General features: G+C 50.2%; 1 protein-coding gene across 1 annotated transcript in view; it reads right to left on the bottom strand.

Moving 5' to 3' along the window:
* Nucleotides 1-22,253, bottom strand: part of LTBP2 (latent transforming growth factor beta binding protein 2) — an 87,612-nt gene that overhangs the window by 14,015 nt on the left and 51,344 nt on the right. The window contains exons 9-18 of the mRNA XM_026090778.1: nt 15,338-15,412; nt 7,960-8,082; nt 7,253-7,417; nt 5,935-6,267; nt 5,426-5,448; nt 4,889-4,928; nt 4,344-4,439; nt 3,058-3,183; nt 2,487-2,615; nt 219-341 (exon numbers count right to left, since the gene is read on the bottom strand). Coding sequence (XP_025946563.1) covers nt 219-341; nt 2,487-2,615; nt 3,058-3,183; nt 4,344-4,439; nt 4,889-4,928; nt 5,426-5,448; nt 5,935-6,267; nt 7,253-7,417; nt 7,960-8,082; nt 15,338-15,412 — 1,233 coding nt within the window. The remainder of the gene's footprint in view (nt 1-218; nt 342-2,486; nt 2,616-3,057; nt 3,184-4,343; nt 4,440-4,888; nt 4,929-5,425; nt 5,449-5,934; nt 6,268-7,252; nt 7,418-7,959; nt 8,083-15,337; nt 15,413-22,253) is intronic.

Genomic DNA, 22,253 nt, shown 5'->3' with positions numbered 1-22,253 from the left:
ACAAGTGAGAGCGGGATGGGTGGGAAGGATAGAGAGACACCATGAGCAGGGGGACCAGGAGCAGCYGTGCTGAGGAAACAGGCCGACACTGGGGCCAGAGGCTCAGGACTAATTATTGGCAGCAGAGCCAAGCACTCAAGAAGAGCCTAAGAAAAACTCTGTATTGGGTGCATGACACTTCTGAGGGTGATGAGTCTAAAATAAGAGCTCCCCAGTACCTTGGCAACTCTTCTCATCAAGTGTCACCTCATAGCCCTGGTAGCAGGAACAACGGAAGGAGCCGTCCAGGTTGACACACTGTCCATGAGCACAGGTCCCCTCCACAAGGCACTCGTCCAAATCTACATGACATAGCAAAGGGCAACACAGCATGGCAAGGATGCTCAGAGACCCCTGGGCCATCCCCACCGCCCAAACCACAAGGGTGTTGTGCTCTGGCCACAAGCACTGTCTGTCCCCTAGAGAAATGTGCTGCACTTGTCCCCCACTCTGTTTGAAGCTTGTACACAGCACTGCCATGAGGGGAGAGGGTGCTTTGCTGAGTACCCAAGTTCCTCACCAACGCATCTCCCGTTCCTGGGCCGATAACCATCTGGACAGCTGACACACTTGTAGGACCCTAGGGTATTGATACACTTCCCACTGGGGCAAGGGCTGGGGTCCACACACTCATTGATATCTGCCAAAAAACCACACTCCTTTCAGGCTCCAAAAGACATACAGTGCAGGCGTCTCCAGAATGTCCCCTGCAGCTGGAACCTCAGAGTCCCCCTTTGAGACAGTGATTCCCAAGGACAGGGGTGTTGAGTTTGTCAGGACTTGGTTGACATTTGTTAGAGTCCCACTTATCATTTGGGAACCTGCACCTACCCCTGAGGGCTGACATAATCCAGCAGTGCAACTCACTGCCACAGGACATCATCAAGAACTGAAATGCTTACAGGTGCAGAGAGGGATCAGACAACATCTGTGCAGGGTTGTTTCACCACGGACTTTCATAACTATGATTAGGATGCAGTCTCCTGCCCATGAAGTCCTTAAAGCCAGTGCTTCCTGGAAGCTGTGTGTGGGACAGCAGCATTCTGTGCACACCCAAATTTCTATACTGTACCCTTAAACATGCTCCCACCCTCTGCTGGAAAAAAAACTATTGAGAAAGAGGGATCTTTGATTAGGCAGATCATATGTTCACAAGCTCAAATGCTCTGAAAGGCCCAGGTTATTTCAAGTGAATGGGATTTTGTGGAGACAGGTGGCATGAGTCTCTGCAGCCTGCTCTCCCTTCAATGCACTGGGCAGCACAGGGGTATGGTGACAGAGTCAACATGGCACTAAAATGCACAGCCATCTCTTCCCAGACTGGGAAACTAGCACAGGCTGCAGAACTCGGTGGGGAAATGGGAGAGGATCTAAAGAGAGCTCTCCTCTCTCAGCCCAGGAAAGCCTGTCGCTCCTGCAGGGTGGGGAGGGGACAGGTGGCTGTCACAGGAGGCAAAAGGCAGGCAAGAATGGGTGGATCCATCCTCCTTTCCAGGAGGTGCAACCAAGCAGTGAGGGAAGGAGGTATTCAGCTCTGCACAGAGCTGGGTTGGAGGGGCAGGAGGAGAGGGAGCAACAAGCTTCACCTTCGCACTGTCCTCTGGGGTTCATGACAAAGCCCTCCTTGCACTCACAGCGGTATGAGCCAGGCATGTTGATGCATGGCTGCCCAGGGCATGTGGAGGGCTGATCACATTCATCCCAATCTGGCAACACACAGGGAGACAGTCCTGAAGTCTTCCCCTTCCAGAGTGGGGAAGGCTGGGTACATAAGAGGAGCTGCTCCACCTGCTGCAGGCTCTGCCCAGGGATGCACCATGCCAGGACTCTACTCTATCCCCATCCCAGTCCACCCCCAGATCCCCTCCCCCCCACCATTATACCAGTGATCAGGGCTCACATTGCAGGCTCCTGCCCATTATCTCCATGGGCCTGGCCTCCATGTGCCTCAAGCAGATGGAGCAAGGCCTTTCCACTTGCTCAGCCTAAATTCCAGCTGATGACAAATGTAGAGCAGCAACAAAGCAAAGAGCTTTCCTTCACCCAGCAAGCAGCTACACGCTGGTGACCTCCCTTCCCCTTGCCACTCACTCCCTACAAACCCTCAGCAAAGGGCAATGGAAGATGTCTACATGTGAGCTGGGGAGTCCTGCCTAGGGCGGAGCAGAGCTCATTGGGATTTCTAAGGGGGTCTTTGCTGATTGCCATCTTCCATGACAGGGTCCTGTCCCTGAGTCAGCAGGAGAGAGTGATCCCTGTGGATCAGGCTCTCCCAGGGCAGACCTGCAAGAAAGGAGCATGTGCATGTGCGCATGAGAGAGAGCAAGGGAGGGAGAATCAAGTGAAGGATGAGTCTGGAAAGGTCCAACTGATGGGGCCTTTCAGAAAAAGCTTCTCCCTCACCCTGGTGGTGGTGGCAGCACTGGGCCAGATGGCATATCACTTACCCTGACAGGTCTGCTTGTTCTCCGAGACGATCAAGGTGTACCCAGAGTAGCAGAGGCATACATAGGAGCCCACATTATTGATACAGTGACCTTTTCCAGCACAAGGATCCTTCAGGCATTCATCTTCATCTGGGCTCAGGCAAGAAAGGCAGTCACCATTAGCAGCTCCCTGCTGACCCTCCCTCCAGGCCTGAACTCTGTGGGGCACAGGGTGGGCAGAGGCCCAGTAGAGATGCCAGAAAACTTTCTCTCAGAGAGTCTGCATGACCCAAGTGTCTGTTGAGCCCTAGCAAGCACCCTGAGAGTGCTGAGGGCCTGCTCTTAAAACCTCCCCTGAGCACAAAGGCTGGTGGTCAGAGCAGGTGTCCTCCAGCCCCAGTACCGCTTACATGAGACAGGTGGCTGGCTCCTCTCCCCTACTGGGAAGTCTCTACAGGAGAGAGCCGAAGGTCAGCACTGCCCTGAACTCTTAGTGCCTCACATGCCAACCTGCCTATCACACTCTGGTGTGGGGCTGCGATGCTGCACATCTCCCTGCTCACCTCTCGAAATAAAAAAGGCGTCAACGTACCAAGGCAGCTGAGGCGGCTGGGGTGCAACTGATAGCCTGGGTGACACAAGCAGCTGTATCCATCCAGGGTGAGCACACAAGCGCCTGCTCCACAGGAGAGGGGTGAAGAGGAACAGCTACTGGTCTCTGGGGTGGAGAAAGCATGAGGTTGTGGGCAGCACCAAAAGGGTGCAGGAAGTCCAAGGTCTGTGTTTCGTGTCCCCACTAACACTCCTGGGAGATTGCTGTCTCCGTGTTCCCTTCTTGGACACTAATGGAGCAGGCTCAGCTTGCTCCTCTAATCCTCAGGCAGCCTGTGTCCATGCGGCTGTAGGGAGGACATGGCATTCTCAAGTGCAGACCCTGCTACCTCCTCTGGCCCTGAGTTGTGCTGGGATGCCGCAGTCCCCTGCATAACTGAGCCCCAACCCCACAAGGTGCTGTTACGAAACCAGCCAGCCCCATACAGGCAAGAGGTCTCGGAGGACAGCTGGTGGCAGAGCATGGCACATTCAAAGGGGCTCCTTCTTGGGCCAGAGCAGGGTGGGACACTCACCTGCCTTCCCACCGCCCCATTGAACAGGGGACAGCCAGTGGTGGGGAAGCAAGGGGGTGCAGAAGAAGGCCAGCAGTGACACTGCACACCCCTCAATGCTCAGCCAGGCCCACAGCCAGACCAACCTCAAACAAAAGGCTATTGATGGAGGCACATTCCATAGCAAGGTGCCTCCGTCAGGCCTTCTCCCAGAGGTGCTCCAGCCCCGCGCAGAGGAGCAGAGGCCACGCTCCCAGACACTTAGGCAACCCTGTAACAACAGAGTTCTTGTTATCCATGCAGTAAACAACCCGCCCCTGGGAGCCACATGCTTCCCCTTCCACTCTGACTTCCCAGTGACTCAACACTCTGCTGCAGAGGGAATGGTGCCAAAGCAACTGGAGCAAGCGCGTGATTCCCCTTCTCTGGGAGTCACTGCCATGCTGTGTCAGACAAATGAACTGCAGGCAGGGAAGGACACAGACAGCCAAACTCTTTGCTCCCCTTACAGGATCACTCTCATATCTCCCCACACCCGGCTGTCTTTCCCAGGCTGGGAGCAGTCAGGGTCAGGCTGGAACAGGGTGGGTGAGGCAGTGACAACACTCCAGGGTGTTATGCCAGGGACTTTTTGGGTGGAAGTCAAGTGGGGCATGTGGGAAGACAAGAGGTTTGGGAAAGGAGAAAGCCCCAGTACAGAACTGAGGGCACAGTTTCCCTGTAGTTCCAGGCCCACAGAGGAGGGAAATCCCCAAGAGCTGTGGACACACACCTGAGTCTTGCGCTGACATCTGTGTTGGAACTGCATCAATGTGGGGGGTAGTGGTGCCAGGCATGGGAGGAGCATGCGGGGACTCTTCTTTCTCTGCTGAGGTGATTGAGGAAGAACAAGAAAGACATGAGCTCCAGCCTGGGATCCCAGGTGCAAGTGTGTGCGCAAGACCTGCCCACACTGGGTATCCCAACACCCACAGCCCTGAGACAACTTATAGGAAAAGGCAGGGGTGGTGTCAGGCCCAGGTGCAGAAATCTCACAATCCTGTTATTTAAAAAAACCTTATCTATGTCACTCCCCATAGAACCAGCATGGCCTGCTGGAGTGGCACCACATCCCTACATCCCCACACTGGCTGCTCCACAGCCACAGATCTCTGACCATCCACCCACTGTGTAACAAGAGCTCCCTCTGCACTGACCCTTAGCCAGTACAGCCAGGAGCCCATCCTGCCCAGCACTGGCTGGTGCCATGCAGAGGAGGCAGCTCAAAACCTCTTCTCTACTACTACCACCTTGACCACATGCCAGCTGGACACTTACCAGTGTGTGTGGCAGGCTCTGGGGTGGTATCAGCAGGGCCCTGAGGGACAGAAACATAAGACTGTCTTTTCCCACAAGAACATAGCTGAGAGGCAATTTCCCGGAGACACATCCCATACACTTCCCGGCTCCTCTTGCACTCTGAGACACTGCCATGAGAGGAGTTGCTGCTATGACTGGGTGCACATGGCAGGGCTACATCATTCTGAGCACATCATCCTGAACAAAGCACAGTTCCTCTGGACCTTGGCATCCCACTTTACATTCTGACTTCTCAGTTGGACACTCCAGGGTAGGGGTCTGCACAGGGTAGGGTAACCAGTGGTGCAGTGACTTCAGCCACAGCAGCTCAATCGAGGTGTAAGAGTCTGTAGTTCACACTCTGTTCCCTTAACCAGCAGCTATTTCCTCTCCTTAGTCCTATCTCTGATCACATTTCACACCTCCCCATCATCTATTTGTATGATACATGTCACTTTTCCTGCCCATCATGCCACCACAGATATACACAGGCTTAGTGAGATGAGCCTTACTCACCTGCCCAGCAGGAGAAACTTCACCTGGAAAGTGAAACAGTGCATGGTGAGTAGAGACAAGATGGTCTGCCATCCTTCCTGAGTCCTGGCTGCTCTAACATCACCCACCTCCCAGACACTGCCTCTGAGTCCCTCATTCTTCTCAGTAAGTTTGTTCCCAAAGCCAACACACCAGGACTCCTCTCCCAGCCCTTCACAGACCCCAGGAACTTCCACTCCAGCAGATGCTGGCACAAGCCATTGGTCACACTTTTCTCTGGCTGTACTGGACAAAGACCTAAGGACTGCAGTGCCAAGACTCCCACACAGAGCTGAGGTCCAAGCAGAGGCAACCTGGCCACCCAGCCAGGTTCAGCAGGCCACCCAGCACCAGCTGCAAAGATGTGATCACAGGAGCCTGGAACACTCAACCTCCTCTCCAAGGGCTTGATGAGGTTGTCTAGTGTTCTGTGGATACTGGTTGGACTGAAAGACACCTTGCATATCCACATACATGCAGAGAGCCCCTACCAGCTAGAAATCCAGACATGGGGACAAGACAGGGCCTGGGAATTTGCCCTTCCTTGCTATAGGCCCAGATGGAGCAGCTTTGAGCATTAGATCCCGCACTACCCTCTCCTGCTGAGGTGCCAGGATGGGGGAATGCCTCCACGATGCTCCCACGCAAGCTGTCCTGAAGTCGCTGTCTTCCTCCTGCCCAATTTAATGTCCCGTTGCTGCTTTCCCCTTGCTCTTCCAAGCTGAGCGGTAGCTCTTCTGCCTCTGCCTTTCTCATGGACAGGCGGATATCAGAGCTAGAGTAGGTGTAGCCATGTCCTGCTGGGCAAATCTCCTTGAAGGCTTCTGTGAGGGAAAATCAAGCCAAAGCTTTAGAGGGCAGGGGGTGAAAGGCTGATGCAGAGACTACAAATCTAAAACCTGGCTCATAGCACCCAGACTTGACAGTGGGACAGTGAAGGAAGGAGTGAAAATAGACAGGCCTACAGCATCTGTATGTGAATGTAGGTGACAGTTTCTCCCATCCTATCATCTTCTGGAGATTTCTAAGGGTTAAATCATGGTAGAAACACATCTGGGCTGCAGTGGGTGGATGCTTCAAGTGGAAGGAATTGGCCCACAGTGCAGGGTGGGTTTCTAACAAGTTCTGGCCAGCATTCCTGAACACAAAAACTACATCTATCCCCTGGGACAGTACTGTTGGGGAGGAATCACGCCACATGAAGGTTGAAGCTGAGCAAGGGAGCAGATAAAAGTGAACCCCTGGTATCCTGGCACTGGGGGCTTTGCACATCACTCAGGATGCTCTGCACAAACCACCCACAGATCTTTCCCATCCCCAAGGAATTCTGCACTTTTGTCTCCTTCCCACTACATGCTGAAAGATGCTAAACTCATCCTCCTCACCTGACTGTCACTCCAGCAGTAGATGAAACATTCATTTTAAGGGATGCAGAGACAGAAAGAGCTGTCAAGCAAAGCTAGGCACAGACATGGCTGTGTTCTCCCTCTGGTGCACAGTGTTTTCCTATCAGGGACTTCTGTATCTGCCTGATATTACCCAGGTCTGCTTCCTGGACTGCTGTACCTGTATCACAGGTCTACCTCTGCATCACTCTGCTCCAGGTCTTGCAGCCATGTACATGGTCTAGTGCTGTGTCTCACAGACCTCTGCACTCAAGCCCTGGTCTGTGCACTGGTCCCTGGACTGTATAACCCCTGTCTCACTGTGGACTGGCTGTAGGCAAGGAGCTAGAAGACAACATAAGTTCAAGCAAGCCCAAGCCCCAGTCTAATCACAGCAGGCAAAGCCAAAGTGGGCACATCTCACCTGAACCAGGCACAGGGCACTTCTCACAGTTCTTCCCCCAGCCCTTGCCAACACGGCTGCAGCAGCAGATCTGCTGGGTGATTTGATGGGAGAGGGGGAAGGAGCACACACCTCCGGCTACTGAGCGATAACACAGCCCCTGTTCCATGGACACTGCCTTGTCCGCTGAAACACAATGGCAGAATCAGCCTGGTGTCAAGCTCTACACTGACCAAAGAGAGGAAGGATGTTCAGCCTCTCCACCTCAGGCCTCTCTTTGCCTGTGCTTCCCACCTTACCCTAAGAACTGCCCCATCCTCATCCCAGAAAACCCTCTGGGCCATCAATCATCAGGCCATTACTCCCACCTGTGTCAGTCCCAAACTAATTCAGCTCCTGTGGGAGCTCTGTCAAACAGGGAGGCTGTTCTTCTCCTCTGCTACTGCACCACAGGCATGTTCCTTCAGGGCTCTGCAGTGAACAGGAGCAGAAGACCATGAAAGGCCCACGGAGAAAAGCCCTGTCTGAAGAGGGACCTAGGTACCCATGCACACAAACATAGGACAGTCTACAGGCATGCTGTGTCTCCCCCTGCACCCACACACCCTTGCAAGAGGCATGAAGCATACTGCAGCCCCCACCCAGCTCATGATCTGTGGGGTCCTGCCCATACCTGGAGGGCCTTGGGCAACTGCCCCCTCCCAGCTTGATGGGTTCTCTGCACTTACAGATACAGTGGCTGCGGGATGGGTCCAGCATGGTGCCAGGTTTGCAGGTGCAGCGGAAGCTGCCACGGGTGTTCACACACTCAGCGTCTTTGCACAGACCCTGCATCAGGCATTCATTGATATCTGTGTGGAAGAGAAAGACTGGCTCAACCAAGAGACCTTGATCCTGCTGCCTAGTTAGGGCCTGAGAGCCCTTGCTGGGCATGGGAAGGACTGTGAGGTAGAGTGGAGCTCTGTTCTCTCCCCTACTGCTTTTTAGTTAAGCCAACCTCCAGAGCCTGGATGGTGCCTGCAAGTTGATTAAAAAATCAACACACTGTTCTCTGATGCCTTCTAGCCTCCTCTCCCACAGGCTGAGAGTGACCCCAAGCAGGAGCAGAAGGTTGATGCTATCCTTCACCTCCTAGATGAGCTGGCCTCAGCAGAATCAGACCACAGTGGGAAAGAGCAGCAGGTGTGCCAAGGTGCTTCCACACACAGAGGTTAGGCACCTTCCTTGCCATGGCACTAGGGACAGCTGAGCCAGGGCTCATCAAGAGCTCCCAGGAAGGGCACAGAGATTAAGTGTCCAGAACAGGCACTGGCAGAGGCTCTGGCTTAGCCACAGCTCTTGGAGGATGGGAGACAGAGAGAATCTGGGAATTGGGATGATGCTCTGATCAGCCGGGACATTTCAGCCCTCCCTCCACATCACAGGCCTTGGCTGCCTCTTGCCACAAAGCCTTGTTTCTCAGGTCTCTTAGATGAGCTCTGCGTAGTCTGTCTGGCTGCAGGCATATGGTCCTCTCTGTCACTGCCTCAAGTTCCAATCGCTCTTTAGTCTCTGGGGCTTGCTACGATGCAATTGTCTTTGACAAATGGGAAGGAATCATCATCCTTGTTGTTCACCTTTGGCCCTGTGCTGTCAGATCAGGTGATGTTGATGCTATTCTGTCATTCCCCCAGCCTCCAGGTCCCCTTAGCCCAGAGCCTCCCATCAGGTGCCCTGGGTCAGAGCTCAGGTCTCAGCCACACAGGTGTCCTAGGCAGCCTCTGAACTGAGCAGTTTGGTGGGAACCTCCATGGTGACAGCAATCCCACATCTGCTGCACAGAACTTGCTTGCTACAGCTGCAGAGATGGCTCTCAGACGACTGCTCTGCTCTGGAATCCTCATGGAAAACAGATGTGGTGCCTCTGATGAGCCACCCTGTTAAGATCACTCTTACAGCCCTCAAGGTCATGTTTGTGAGCCTTGATYGGCAAGCAAGTCTTGTCCTCTAACTCAGCCCCCGGTCCTGCTAGTCTGGAGCAGTCCACCACAGAGGATCCTTGTTGAGAAACACAGTGCCATCCCACAGAGAGGGCAGTGACTGATCCTCACACAGTGCCCAAGTGCCAAGCAGAATTACAGGGGGCCAATCTCCAACTTGTCACTGTAGTGTCTCCTTCTGTGAACAGGTTGTGTGAGCAAAAACTTGCAAAGTTCAAGCACTGCCTCTGCCACTGACTCAGCATGCAACATAAGACACAGCCTTTGGGAAGGGAACTGGTTTTCCAAAAGGGAAACACCATAGGTCTCATCCATTTGGCCTGCAGTAAAGCCTTTCCTACAGCACCACATAGGAATGTATTAGCTAAGTGGGAGAAGATGGGGATTGGCAAGAAGTGTGTAAAGGGGGAGCTGAGGGCAGATTTCAGGGTGAAGGACAAGGAGGGAGCATTCCTCATGGCTTGGTCTGGCTTTATATCTTCACTGAAGACTTTGGCCCAGAAAAGTAAGTGTCTTGATGAAATGCGCTGTGTCATGAGGCACAAGCAGTGGAGGAAGAGCTGGACTGTACAATGGAGTGGTAAAAATGGGATGAACCTCAGCAGCACTTGGGGACAAACCACAAAAACATTTATCACAAGCTAAGGGTGCATCAAGTGGGAGCAGCCAGTGAGAGGGACCTGAGTGCTCACAGGACAACTGTAAGCTGCCAACATCACATTGTTGTAAAAAAGGCAAATGTGATGCTAGGCAGCACCATAACAAACACTTTCCAAGGACACAGGGTAGTCCTAATGCAAGTGTAAGGCTCTGATGAGACATCAGGTGCCCTGAGAGTACCTGGTGGTGCTCTAGAGACTGACTCAAGGTGGAATAGGTGTAAAGAGGGCTGCTTGGACACTCTGAAGAATGGAGACATGAGAAAAGCTTAGATCAGAACAGCTGGGCTCAGGAACTGCTTTCCTAGCGCTACCTTATTCCTTGGAGCTGGAGCACCACTGCTTGGTGAAAGTGGGGCTATCACACAGCCAACCACAACAGCCAGAGTTTTGACTTAATGACCTGGGAGGTCCCCTCCAGTCCTGCGCTCTTGACTCCTTCTTTCATCCCACCTGCTGCCCTATACATGGTTGAGTAACACTGAGGCTGTCAGGACCAGGCCATGATTGACCAATTGGAAGTATTAATGCTACAGGGATGTGCAGCAGTCTAAGGGATAATAGGATTTGGCTGTGCTGACCTAGTGAAGGCCCTCCTCCAGTTTCTGCTGCAAATGTTTCAGCACATGATGGAGAGAAATTTAATCCCAAGGTCCTCTTACCAGGGTGGCACAGTCAGTCCTTTGCATGCCCCTTGACCATCCCAGACCCCGAGGAAGGACAGCTCTCAAGTTCTCTCTAGATAGGCTGGTGTGAGTGAGTCCCAAACAAAACGTCCTCCTCCACAGAACAGAATTGGTGGCCTCAGAGCTGAGAGATAGTAAAGCTCAACACAGAGAGGAGCATTCAACAGATTTTCTACCCTGGATGATACAGAAAACCTGTGCATAGCACTGCCACTTGCCTATCCCTCTCTTGCTGCTCTGGGAAGAAGGGGTGGTGGTGACAGCTCTGTGACAAGCACCGGTCTCCTGTCCTGTGCCAAGTACAGGACAGAGTTCATGAGAAGCAGAATCAGCAGCCAAATGTGCTGGGAAACCCACTCAGAGAAGAAGCTTGGGCTCTCCAGAATAGCCTCAGGGCTCATCTCTGTCACTCCCTGGCACCACTTGAATGCCTTGTCATTCTGACACACCAAATGGATGAGGTGTTTGGCCTATGTATAAGCAAAGGGATTGAAGGGATTAGAATAATGAGAGTGCAGGACAAACAAGCACCAAGGGCTCAGCTTTGTGCGCTTAATTTAAAACAGGGCCACATCCTGGCCCTACTCCAACCCCCTCTTTTCCACTGGCAGCAGAAGACTCACCCACAGTGGAAACCCCCAAGGGGAACAGAAGCAGGCAAGCGAGCTCTGCGCCACACACTCCTACCCCCTGTGGCATGCCAGAGACATAACTGGACCCTCAGGAAGAGGCTAAGGGGCCCATAAACTGAGATCCATAAGCTGTCTCATCTGCTTCTTCCTACCCCACACCAACCTACTGATGCTCCTCAGAAACAGCCATGCTGGATCAGGCAGCCTGCAGTAGAAAGGTGCAGGCTGGTTTATGCTGCTCTCTGGTGAGCAAACAGGACCCGAGTCAGCAATAGACACAAGGATTTATGGACACCAGGGCGCAGGTGTGTGCTCAATGCAGTGACCACAGTGTATTGTAGACCTCCCTACCATCATCTCCAGCTTCCCCAGCCAGCAGCTCCCAAGACAACCTCTGCCTCATGTATTGCAACCACATTATTCCTTCCAGTGGCATCCTCCTTGCTGGTCCAGGTAGCACTGGGACATTCCCTGGCCAGTGTGAGGACAGCCTGTGCTGTTCTCTTTAACAGCCATAGATCYGAAGCCTCCAGGCTGTTGTTAATCAGAGACAATCAGCAGTCACTGAAGATGCTATGGTTCCCCGTCCCCAGCTGCTGGTGCAGGAGGATCTGGGTTGTGTGGCCAAGCTCCTTTCTAGGGGAATGAGTCTGGAGAATGTCTCCTGGAATCTGGATGGATTGTGGGAACTGAAGCCACCCACTGCTAGGTATTCCAGACACTCTCTGCTTGGATTCATTACAGCCTTGTTCCTGCTCGATGGGATGCAGTAAACTAAGGAAAGGAGTTCCTGTAGAATGAGCTATTTGTTCCTCTGCTGGAAGGCACAACCCTTTCTGTCCATATGGAACAGAGTGAGGTGGGCTCTTCCCAGGGCCCTCCTCTGGTCACTCATCAGTGCTTTAATGAGAGCCTGAAAAGCCAGAGCTCAGTGACGTGGTCATTCAGCTCCTTCTCAGCTCAGCTCTTCTCCTACAGCCAATGGCCTCAGGAACCATCAGCTGTCATCAGCCCCTTGACTCTCTTCCTACCTGGGCAGGAAAGAGAGGGACATCTGCAGCTTCTCCCACAGTCTATCAGCCAAATTGCTCACTCTAGACCTTGAAGTGAGGTGCTAGGCTTCCTGACACATATCCCACAGCCACAGCAAAGATCAGGAAAGCACCCTGAGGCAGCAGGCTGTCTGCAGAAAAGTACCTCTCTAGCCTGGTTTACAAAGGAACCAGCAGAAGCGCATAACTCTGCTTCATGATTTTTCCTGTACGAAAATATTTTTCTAGCCAACTCCATTTTGCTCCCTCTGCTTCTCAGCCTCACCCTGCTCCAGAGGGGGTGCCAACCTGGAGCAGGCGTCATATGTCTCTGTTCACTGACACCAGTCACTCACGCTGCTCTGTTCCTCAGACTCCTATTTAGTATCTTTGAGTAGCTCCTCCTATCCATAGCACTGTCTGTGGCCAATGGCTGCAGAAAGGATGAGAGCTGAGCACCAAAGAGAATAGAAGCCACTGCATTATTGAAAATTCTCCCCTAGGACAATGGGGAGAGGCTGACTCAATAATTAAGCAAGCATGGTGGAAAGTCCCAGCTAACAGATGAGTCATTAGATTGCCAGCCCTGGGTTTGCATGGCGAGGGCGCAACTCCCTGCTGCATCTTCTACATGACACTTCTCAGCTTATCATGAATCACAAAAATGGAATCATAAAATTCCACTTCAGTCAGAACACAGAAAACACAAACATTGTGGGCCAAAGACACCAAATACAGGCATACATTGTTTTATTGTGCTTTGCTTTATTGCGCTTCGCAGATATTGCGTTTTTTACAAATTGAAGGTTTGTGGCAACCCTGTGTCGAGCAACTCTGTTGGCACCATTCTTCCAACAGCATGTGCTCACTTCGTGTCCCTGTGTCACATTTTGGTAATTCTCGCAATATTTCAATCTTTTTCATTATCATTATATCTGTTATGGGGATCTGTGATCAGTAATTTTTGATGTTAATATTGTAATTGTTTTGGGGCACCATGAACCACACCCATATAAGACAGCAAACTTAATCGATCAATGTTGTGTGTGTTCCAACTGCTCCACCAACCGGCCATTCCCCCGTCTCTCTCCATCTCCTCAGGCCTCCCTATTCCCTGAGACACAACAATATTGAAATTAGGGCAATTAATAACCCTACAATGGCCTCTAAGTGTTCAAGTGAAAGGAAGAGTTGCACGTCTCTCACTTTAAATCAAAAGCTAGAAATGATTAAGCTTAGTGAGGAAGGCATGTCAAAAGCCGAGACAGGCCGAAAGCTAGGCCTCTTGCGCCAGTTAGCCAAGTTGTAGATGCAAAGGAAAAGTTCTTGAAGGAAATTCAAACTGCTACTCCAGTGAACACACGAATGCTAAGAAAATGAAACAGCCTTAGTGTTGATATGGAGAAAGTTTTAGTGGTCTGGATAGAAGACCAAACCAGCCACAACATTCCCTTAAGCCAAAGCCTAATCCAGAGCAAGGCCCTAACTCTCTTCAATTCTGTGAAAGTTGAGAGAGGTGAGGAAGCTGCAGAAGAAAAGTTTGAAGCTAGCAGAGGTTGGTTCATGAGGTTGAAGGAAAGAAGTCATCTCCATAACATAAAAGTGCAAGGTGAAGCAGCAAGTGCTGATATAGAAGCTGCAGCAAGTTATCCAGAAGATCTAGCTAAGATAATTGTTAAAGGTGGCTACACTAAACAACAGATTTTCAATGTAGATGAAACAGCCTTATATTGGAAGAAGATGCCATCTAGGACTTTCCTAGCTAGAGAGAAGTCAATGCCTGGCTTCAAAACTTCAAAGGACAGGCTGACAGCAAGAGAACTAGAGCTGACAGCAAGAGAACTAGACTTAGAAGTAGAGCCTGAAGATGTGACTGAGTTGCTGCAATCTCATGACAAAACTTTAAAGGATGAGGAGTTGCTTCTTATGGATGAGCAAAGAAAGTGGTTCCTTGAGATGGAATCTACTCCTGGTGAAGATGCTGTGAACTTTGTTGAAATGACAACAAAGGATTTAGAATATTACATAAACTTAGTTGATAAAGCAGCGACAGGGTTTGAGAGGATTGACTCCAATTTTGAAAGAAGTTCTATTGTGGGTAAAATGCTATCAAACAGCATCGCATGCTGCAGAGAAATCCTTCATGAAAGGAAGAGTCAATTGATGCAGCAAACTTCATTGCTGTCTTATTTTAAGAAATTGCCACAGCCACCCCAACCTTCAGCAGCCACCACCCTGATCTGTCAGCAGCCATCAACGCTGAGGCAAAACCCTCCATCAGCAAAAAGATTATGACTCGCTGAAGGCTCAGATGATGGTTAGCATTTTTTAGCAATAAAGTATTTTTTTAAATTAAGGTATGTACATTGTTTTTTTAGACATGATGCTATTGCACACTTAACAGACTACAGCATAGTGTAAACATAACTTTTATATGCACTGGAAAATCAAAAAATTTGTGTGACTCGCTTTATTGCAATATTTGCTTTATTGCGGTGGTCTGGAACCAAACCCACAATATCTCCGAGGTATGCCTGTAACCATGATCAGGGAAGAAGTACAGGATGATGCCTTCCTCATATGGAGCTGAGGGACTGAGGAAGTGAGAATGCATAGACCCCAGCAGTGTGGGGCAGGCAAGCAGAGCCTCACAGCATATACAAGTGACATACTTAGAACAGAAGGATTGACTTTTACAGCACTCTACAAACTTACAAAAAAGAAAAATGAACAAGCAGACAATCTTCTGAAACTTTTGAGGCAACTTCTGTTGCTTCAGACTACAGGAGAAGTGCTTTTACACATACACTTAACACAGCAGCAATATAGATCCTTACAGTGCATGTACAGCAGGGAACTGAAGTCAAAATTAAGAATGTCAGTAGTATTTATCAGGTGAGTTTCCTTGTGTTGGCCTAGTTGTGAGCTGACTATGTTTATGAGTTGAGTCATGCAGCCCAGTGTTACTTGTTTTTTTTCATGCTTGATGGAAGCACAGGGATTTTTATCTTTGTAGATCTGTATCAGGGAAGTTAGATAACTGTTTTACTTGTATAGATAATTATTACTCTTTCTGAGGATGTGGGAAGAAGAGAGAGGAATAAAAGCAGCATCCTTACCTTGACAGTGGCTCCTGTTCAGCCTCTTATATCCTCGGGGACACTCCACCTGTCCATTCTCAATCACAGGGTATGCTGGGAAGAAAGCAAACAGTGTGGGAAATAGGCAGCAGAGCCAACCACCGGGGCTCTATCTTCTCTTCCTCCTTCCTTGCTTCATGCCTACCTTATCAGCTACTGAATGTGGGCTCAATGTCCTCCTGTCCCACTTTTCCCTCTCCTGCCCCATCTTCTCTGCCAGTAAGACACAGTCCCCATCTCCATGATATTGCTTGTGTGCCTCTTCATTATAGGTAATAAAAAATCTTTTGCTAGTCATGATCTTCCCCTCCATTCTTGTGCTCAGCCCCTCTACTACATGCACGAGAGTGACCACCACCAAAAAAGCCCTTCACAGGGATCCTACAAGCCCTTTCTCCTCCATAACGGGACACATTACTTCCTCCTTTGCTCCACCTGAACACAAGATCAGCAGCTCGAGTACCCACACAGCACAACCAAGAGGCAGCTCCTACCCACACTAATACCACTTGGGCAGAGGGGTACCCAGGTTGGCCTTCAACAAGCCTGTGGAGACTCCCAGGGCAGAGGGAAAGGCAGGAGCAGCCACGGAGGAAAGGCCTGGATGACAGACCCAGCCATGAAGACACACTGACACATTTCCCAAGCAGTGACTTCTGCTACTTGGCAGGTGCCAGACTGGCGACCCAGAGGTGCTGCCTGTGTTTAATTATCTGTCACTGTTATCACCTCAACTTCCCCCAAGCCAGCTTGGATAGCCAGGTTGCACATGACAAGGGGGATCAGAGTGGAAGAAATGACAAAGGTCCTTGATGAAATGCTGAAGTAACAGCCCAGGGCCCATTTATTACCTTTTCCCCTATTTTACAAGAATCTCTTGGCTCTGACTCCATGTGATTTCCTGCCCCAATCACTCTCACAAAAGGCATTTTCAAATTGCTGCTTAAAATAGTTTTGTGGGTTTCAATATGACCTGTAACCTGCACARTTAAATCTCTCCAAAATTTTTATAGGCAAGTAAAATGTGGCCAGTAAATCCCAAGAACGTCAAATTTAGGCACCGTATATTGGAGCAACAGAAAGGGAATTTGAGGGTTGACCTGCTGGAAAGCAGCTCTGCCGAGAAGGACCTGGGAGTGCTGGTGGACACCAAGTTAACCATGAGCCAGCAATCTGCCCTTGTGGCCAAGAAGGCCAATGGTATCCTGGGCTGCATCAGGAAGTGTTGCCAGCAGGTCGAGGGAGGTGATTCTCCCTCTCTACTCAGCCCTGGTGAGGCCACATCTGCAGTACTGCGTCCAGTTCTGGGCTCTCAGTACAAGAGGGATGCAGCACTACTGGAGCAAGTCCAGCAAAGGGCTACAAAGATGATTAGGGGACTGGAACATCTCTCTTATGAGGAAAGACTGAGAGAGCTGGGCCTGTTTAGCTTGGAGAAGAGAAGGCTGAGAGGAGATCTTATCAACGTGTACAAGTATCTGAAGGGAGGGTGTCGAGAGGATGGGACCAGACTCTTTTCAGTGGTGCCCAGTGACAGGACGCGAGGCAACGGGCACAAACTGAAACACAGACAATTCCATGTGAACATGAGGAAATACTTTTTCACTGTGAGGGTGACAGAGCACTGGAACAGGTTGCCCAGAGAGGTTGTGGAGTCTCCTTCTCTGGAGGTATTCAAAACATGCCTGGATGCAATCCTGTGCAACGTGCTCTAGGTGACCCTGCTTGAGCAGTGGGGTTGGACTAGATGATCTCCAAAGGTCCCTTCCAACCTCAACCATTCTGTGATTCTGTGATTTGGGAGCTGAAGGACTGGGGAGCGAGTAAGCATGGGGGGGGTAGAAAGGATGGAAGCCTAAGGATGGGATTTTCCCAGGGTGGGACTTCTTTTTAATGTTCTGGACCATATGTTTGGAAACAAGATGTGAGCATAACAGCTAAGTAACTGTTCAGGCATATTCCCACCAGTCAAATTCCTCCTGCCTGTCATCAGTAGCTCACACTCTAGAGTCATTAAATGGGAAGCCCTTCATGGCATAAAGTGTATCTGCCTCTAGGATCTGGTAGATTCCTAATACATTGCAGCTTTCAAGAACCAGGGGTAACATCCTTGAGACAAGAGTTGGTCAAAAAGAGCCTATGAAGGGTAAGAAAACAAACACAGTACTGGCGGCAGAAATCAGGGGAGTCCATAACATTGAGCCCATTAGCACAGTTTAAAGCCATTCTAGGACACTTCTTGGAGGCCAAAAGCTAGGAACCAGCCTCCTAAGAAAAGGTGCTTAGGAAATAACAGACATGAGAACAAGAAGCTGTTCACCGTCCTGTGTCAGGATGGAGGAGAGAAAGCCTAGTTTCCTCAGGTATACTAAATTAAGCTACAGGGCTCTTTTTAAGTGCAAAGAGAGTTACTCACTGGCTGGGTGAAAGACTAGGAAGAAAAATCTACTCACCCCCTCACCAGTTCAGTCATGAAGCAGGGGTTGTTTAAAAATACCTGGAAGTTAAGGGAAAGGGGATGCAGCTGGTGATATGATACTGGGAATCACTTACCAGAACCCCAGAGTTCAAGAGCAGGGGCACTGGGTAAATTTCCAACATTCTGGAAAGAGAAAAACAACCTCTAGCTCATGAGCTCCAGGTCTGGGGCCCCAGCGAGATTCCAGGTCCTCCCACACCACAGTCTGTGGGCTAAGGGCTGCCGACAGGCATTAACTGTGCTTGGAAGCATCTGTCAGCCTCAGCACAATGTGATAACAGATGCTCAAATGAAGCAGCATCGTTATATGTGAGCCCTCTGACAGGGAGCCAAGTATGCTGGAAATCAAACAGTGATGACATGTGTCAGAGCCCTGCTCCATCTCCAAAAAGCCTTTGCAGAGAAACAGGCCTTGTGCAGCATCCCTTTGCCAGATGCTGCTGGGGAGAAGGCAAGGCAGAGGGTGGAAAATACTGGGGAGGGGTGAGTGTGCAGGTCTTGTGCCACCTCAGCATCCATACAACTCAAGACTGCAGAAACCTGCAGCTCATTAATGCAGCAAATTAGTCGTGAGGCTGTGGATGAATGCCGAAATTTTGTAAAGAAACCCACATTCCCTGGAAAGAATAACTGTAATGTAATGTGAGCAGATCTTTCTGTACCAAGGGGAACCAAGACAGTTTCTGAAGTACTGGATGGAGGCTGCTCTCTTTCTGCCAGGATACAGCCACAAGGGAAGACAGCATGTGCTGCAGGAGGATGTAAACTATTAACTCTCAGCTTTGTACTTGGTTACTCAAGCAGAGGACCATTTCCTTCCATAAGCTCTGATGTTGCCGAACTACAGCAGAGACTACAACCCCCCTGAAAAAAGTCTAGAACACCTGAGTCTCCAGCAAATGGGATCAACATCCCTCCCTCTCTCACACCACTGCACTAGCAGGAGTGAGGGACTGAATTTGGAAGCTATTCCTCCAGAACTTATCAGGGGGAATGAATAGGAGAAAGCAGATCTGATGATCAGAGAGAACAACAAACCTGTCAGCATCCACAGCCAGAATCCAGCCAGCACATCCCGGGCTCCTGTGTCTGTCTGTCTATACTCTCTCCAGGAAGGGAGAATGAGGCTTAGGCTGGAGACAGAGCGGCTGAGCTGCATCTGTCAGGCAGAGGGATTTCAGGCTTGTTTGAGGGCAGGGAGCTCTGGCTCCTGATTCAGGCGTGTGATCTCAGAGCCTCGCATCCTAAGCACTTCTGCTCTGTGGGCTCTGTGCTGAAGGGATGAACTTTCCAGGTAGCTGCACACCAGGACTCCTCCTGGCTCTCTGCAACAGCCCCCCTCCCTACCCACCCGGCCCAGCTTTGCTTCGTGTCACCACACTGCTGCTTTCTGTGAGTTCTGCAGACACTAGGTGTCCCCGGTGAGGCTGGGCTTGCAAAGGGGAGTGTGCATGTCCCAAGTGATTTCAGTGGGAGGCCAGGTAAAATTAGCTCATAGCCCCAGAAAAAGCAGGCACAGCCTGGCTCACGCTAGTGCCTTTCTCCTCAGCTAGCAAAATATTCAAGCACATCAAAATGAGAAGGAAAGCAGATGCATGGAAAGCAGGCAAAGGGTTTTTCTCAGTCTAGCAGGATGATTTTTAAGTAACTAGGCACATTTCAGAAGTCTGTCTCTTTTGGTGGACAGAAGTGGCACAGACACAGTCCAAATGAATGGCGACAAGGAATTGCTGCCTGAAGACAGGATGAAGCTCAGACTAATGGTGAATTGGAAGTAAACTGCTCCTAGCAGTTTAGTCACAAGAGCCTGAGTGAGACAAGGTTCATAGGGTGATATAATACATTGTTTTAGGCAGCCAATATCACTCAGTTAAAAGGGGTAAAGGCAAGCCTGTGGTTAGATCAGAAGAGAAGTGAGGAAATGCTTGGATGCTAAAAGCTTGCCAGTTTCTTTCAGCTCTTTCCATTTATCAAACTAAAGACATTATCTCTCTGAGAAACCTTGTCTTGCTGAATTCCTTTCCCACTTTTAGGACATGCAGCCATTTCCGGAGGCGCTGGACTGGCTACACAGAAGAACCCCAACCCAGGCTAGACAAGGCTCTGTGCAAGCACTGGGCACAATGCATGCAGTCAGGAGGGTTGCTGTGGTACTTCTACTTGGCCTGTGCTTCCCAGTATGAAAAAATGAAAAAGAGCCAGAGTGCATGGACTCATGGCATCCAGCATAGCGGGGGTGGTGGAGTCCAGCTGCTGCCTGGGGCTCAGGTCAGTGTTCTGCCTCTGGCTGGAGAAGAGCAAGCTCAAGTGAGCCTCTGTAGCCTTCAGCCCCTATTTCCTTTTTTTTCCTCTGTATCCTCCTTGATCTGATTGCAACAAGAGCAGACCAGGGGGTTGATTTCAAGGGGACTCCAGTTGCTGTTTCGGTGCCTCCAAGCACAGCCACAGAGGAGCACRTTGCTTGCAGAGCCACTCAGTGTTTCTGATGACGGCAGCTCCATGGGTGAGCTGCCACCCCTCTCACAGTGGGAGGTCCGTTTGGGGAACACTGCAGACGCCAAGCCAGACATTGCAAGATCCAATTTTCCAGTGAAATTCAGACTTTCCTCTAGGACAAGAAACTTGAAAAAACATGAGGAGTGGGAATAAAAACAAAACAATGGCCTTCAAAGACTTGACTCTTAATAAAGTTAAAACTCATCAGCAGGAGGATAGAAAGCAGCACATGAAGATCTGCAGTGTGTATGCCTGGCCAGTGTGTTACCAAGCCCATGGTTAGGCTGATTGCCCAGCTACACTGCAGCATAAAGTAAGGGATGGTGGGCAGTGAAAAATCAGAACCTGGAATAGGCTGATTTACTGCTGCAGCCAGAAACTCTCCAAAACCCATACAGGAAGGTTAGCCTTGTAGCTCCTGCACAGTACAGGAAAGGGTATGTATCATCAGTATGGATGCAGCAGCATGGCTGCCTTCTCTTGGAGCACTCCCTGTTGCAGAACTGCATGGTCCCTGGAGACAGGAAGAAGGTGGAAGACGAGGGCTGTGACTGTCTCTGGCTGAGTGCCTTGCTCTGTGTGTCCTTCTGAGTGAGGGCCTGGGGAAGGGGTGTGGAGGAAGCTGTGCAAGGGTACATCTCAGCAGGCACAAAACAAGGGAGTCTCTTCTGCTGGAGAAACCCTGGGACATTTCAGAGCCTCTCTGGCCACATACCTCAGAAACCAGCCTCTCTGATAAGTCTTAGAGTTAAAAAAGGAAAAAGAGCAATTCTGAGATGGGAAAAACTTGATGTCTTACATTATAGTAAACACCTTGCCCTCAGAGAAAATCTCCCCACTTCTAGCCTCTATTCCCACATTCCTGAGGAGGGCCAAGACATCCTAATGCTTCAGGGAAAAAAAATGTCCAAATTTACACCCTGCCGGGATTCCGTGTCTACCTATACCTAAATGGTCTCTTGGGCTTTGCTGGTTTTAGTTTGCACAGATCATCTCTCATCCTGGTTTCAGCATGTTCTTCTTCATGTATCACTGTATACCCCAAAATAGTATATGCCTGGTCTGGTAGAGAAGCAGGAGTAACTCTACATAGCAATGTGCCTGGTACTAGCCCTGACATCCACTGGACAGTACATTGCTTTAGAACAACTTCCTCACCAGCACAGCTCAAATATCCTGCCTGTGTTTGGGCTTCCTCCCAGCCACATCCAAATGTTTCTGCTTTAACAGCTTCCTCTGTCTCTGATTCCCTTTCACCACTATCAGTCTTCTTTGAGTTTTATCTTTGAAGTCTTCCATATCCCTCCTGACTCTCTGTTCTAGTCTTTTAGTGAGTGCTCCAAGGCCTCTTCTGAGTATTAAAGACCCGGAGGGTTATTAGACATTTTAGTCTGATTTATTTTGTATTACAGTGTATACAGAACTGTATACATTTCATCCAGCAATCTCCATTCTCAGCTCAAGCACTATAGTTGCACTACAGCATATAGGTGTATTGTCTTACCCCAAGCCCACTCTCTAGCTCATCCTTCTTTCACATTTTCAGTGACCACCTTTCCCCAACAGCTCAGAGAGCAATCTCTCTGCTCTCTCCCTCCCCCAAGTCTGTCTCTGATCTCCCATATCCGGGAGATCCCATCTTCAGCACTCATTTACATAAGCAACAGAAAATTCCCGGCATCCTCTGCTATAGCTTGCTTAAAGCCCCTTCTCTATGTGTGCTTCTCTGAAGAAGCCTAACAATATGCACCCTTCCAGGAGCAAACCAGACAGCCAAAAGCCCAGACAAAGCCCAACAACCTCTGAGGCTAATGCAACACTTGTTACAGAATGTCCTGGTCTGGTCACACCCCATCTCTACCTTCATTCTGAACTCAGCTTCTAGATATATTCTCTTTAGGATTCAAGTGCCTTAGCTTT

This window comes from Apteryx rowi, unplaced genomic scaffold (genome assembly GCF_003343035.1).
Source record: "Apteryx rowi isolate R43461 unplaced genomic scaffold, aptRow1 scaffold_88, whole genome shotgun sequence".
Lineage (NCBI taxonomy): Eukaryota > Metazoa > Chordata > Aves > Apterygiformes > Apterygidae > Apteryx > Apteryx rowi.
The sequence above is the reverse complement of the archived record's forward strand: the minus strand, read 5'-3'. Positions and strand labels throughout refer to the sequence as shown.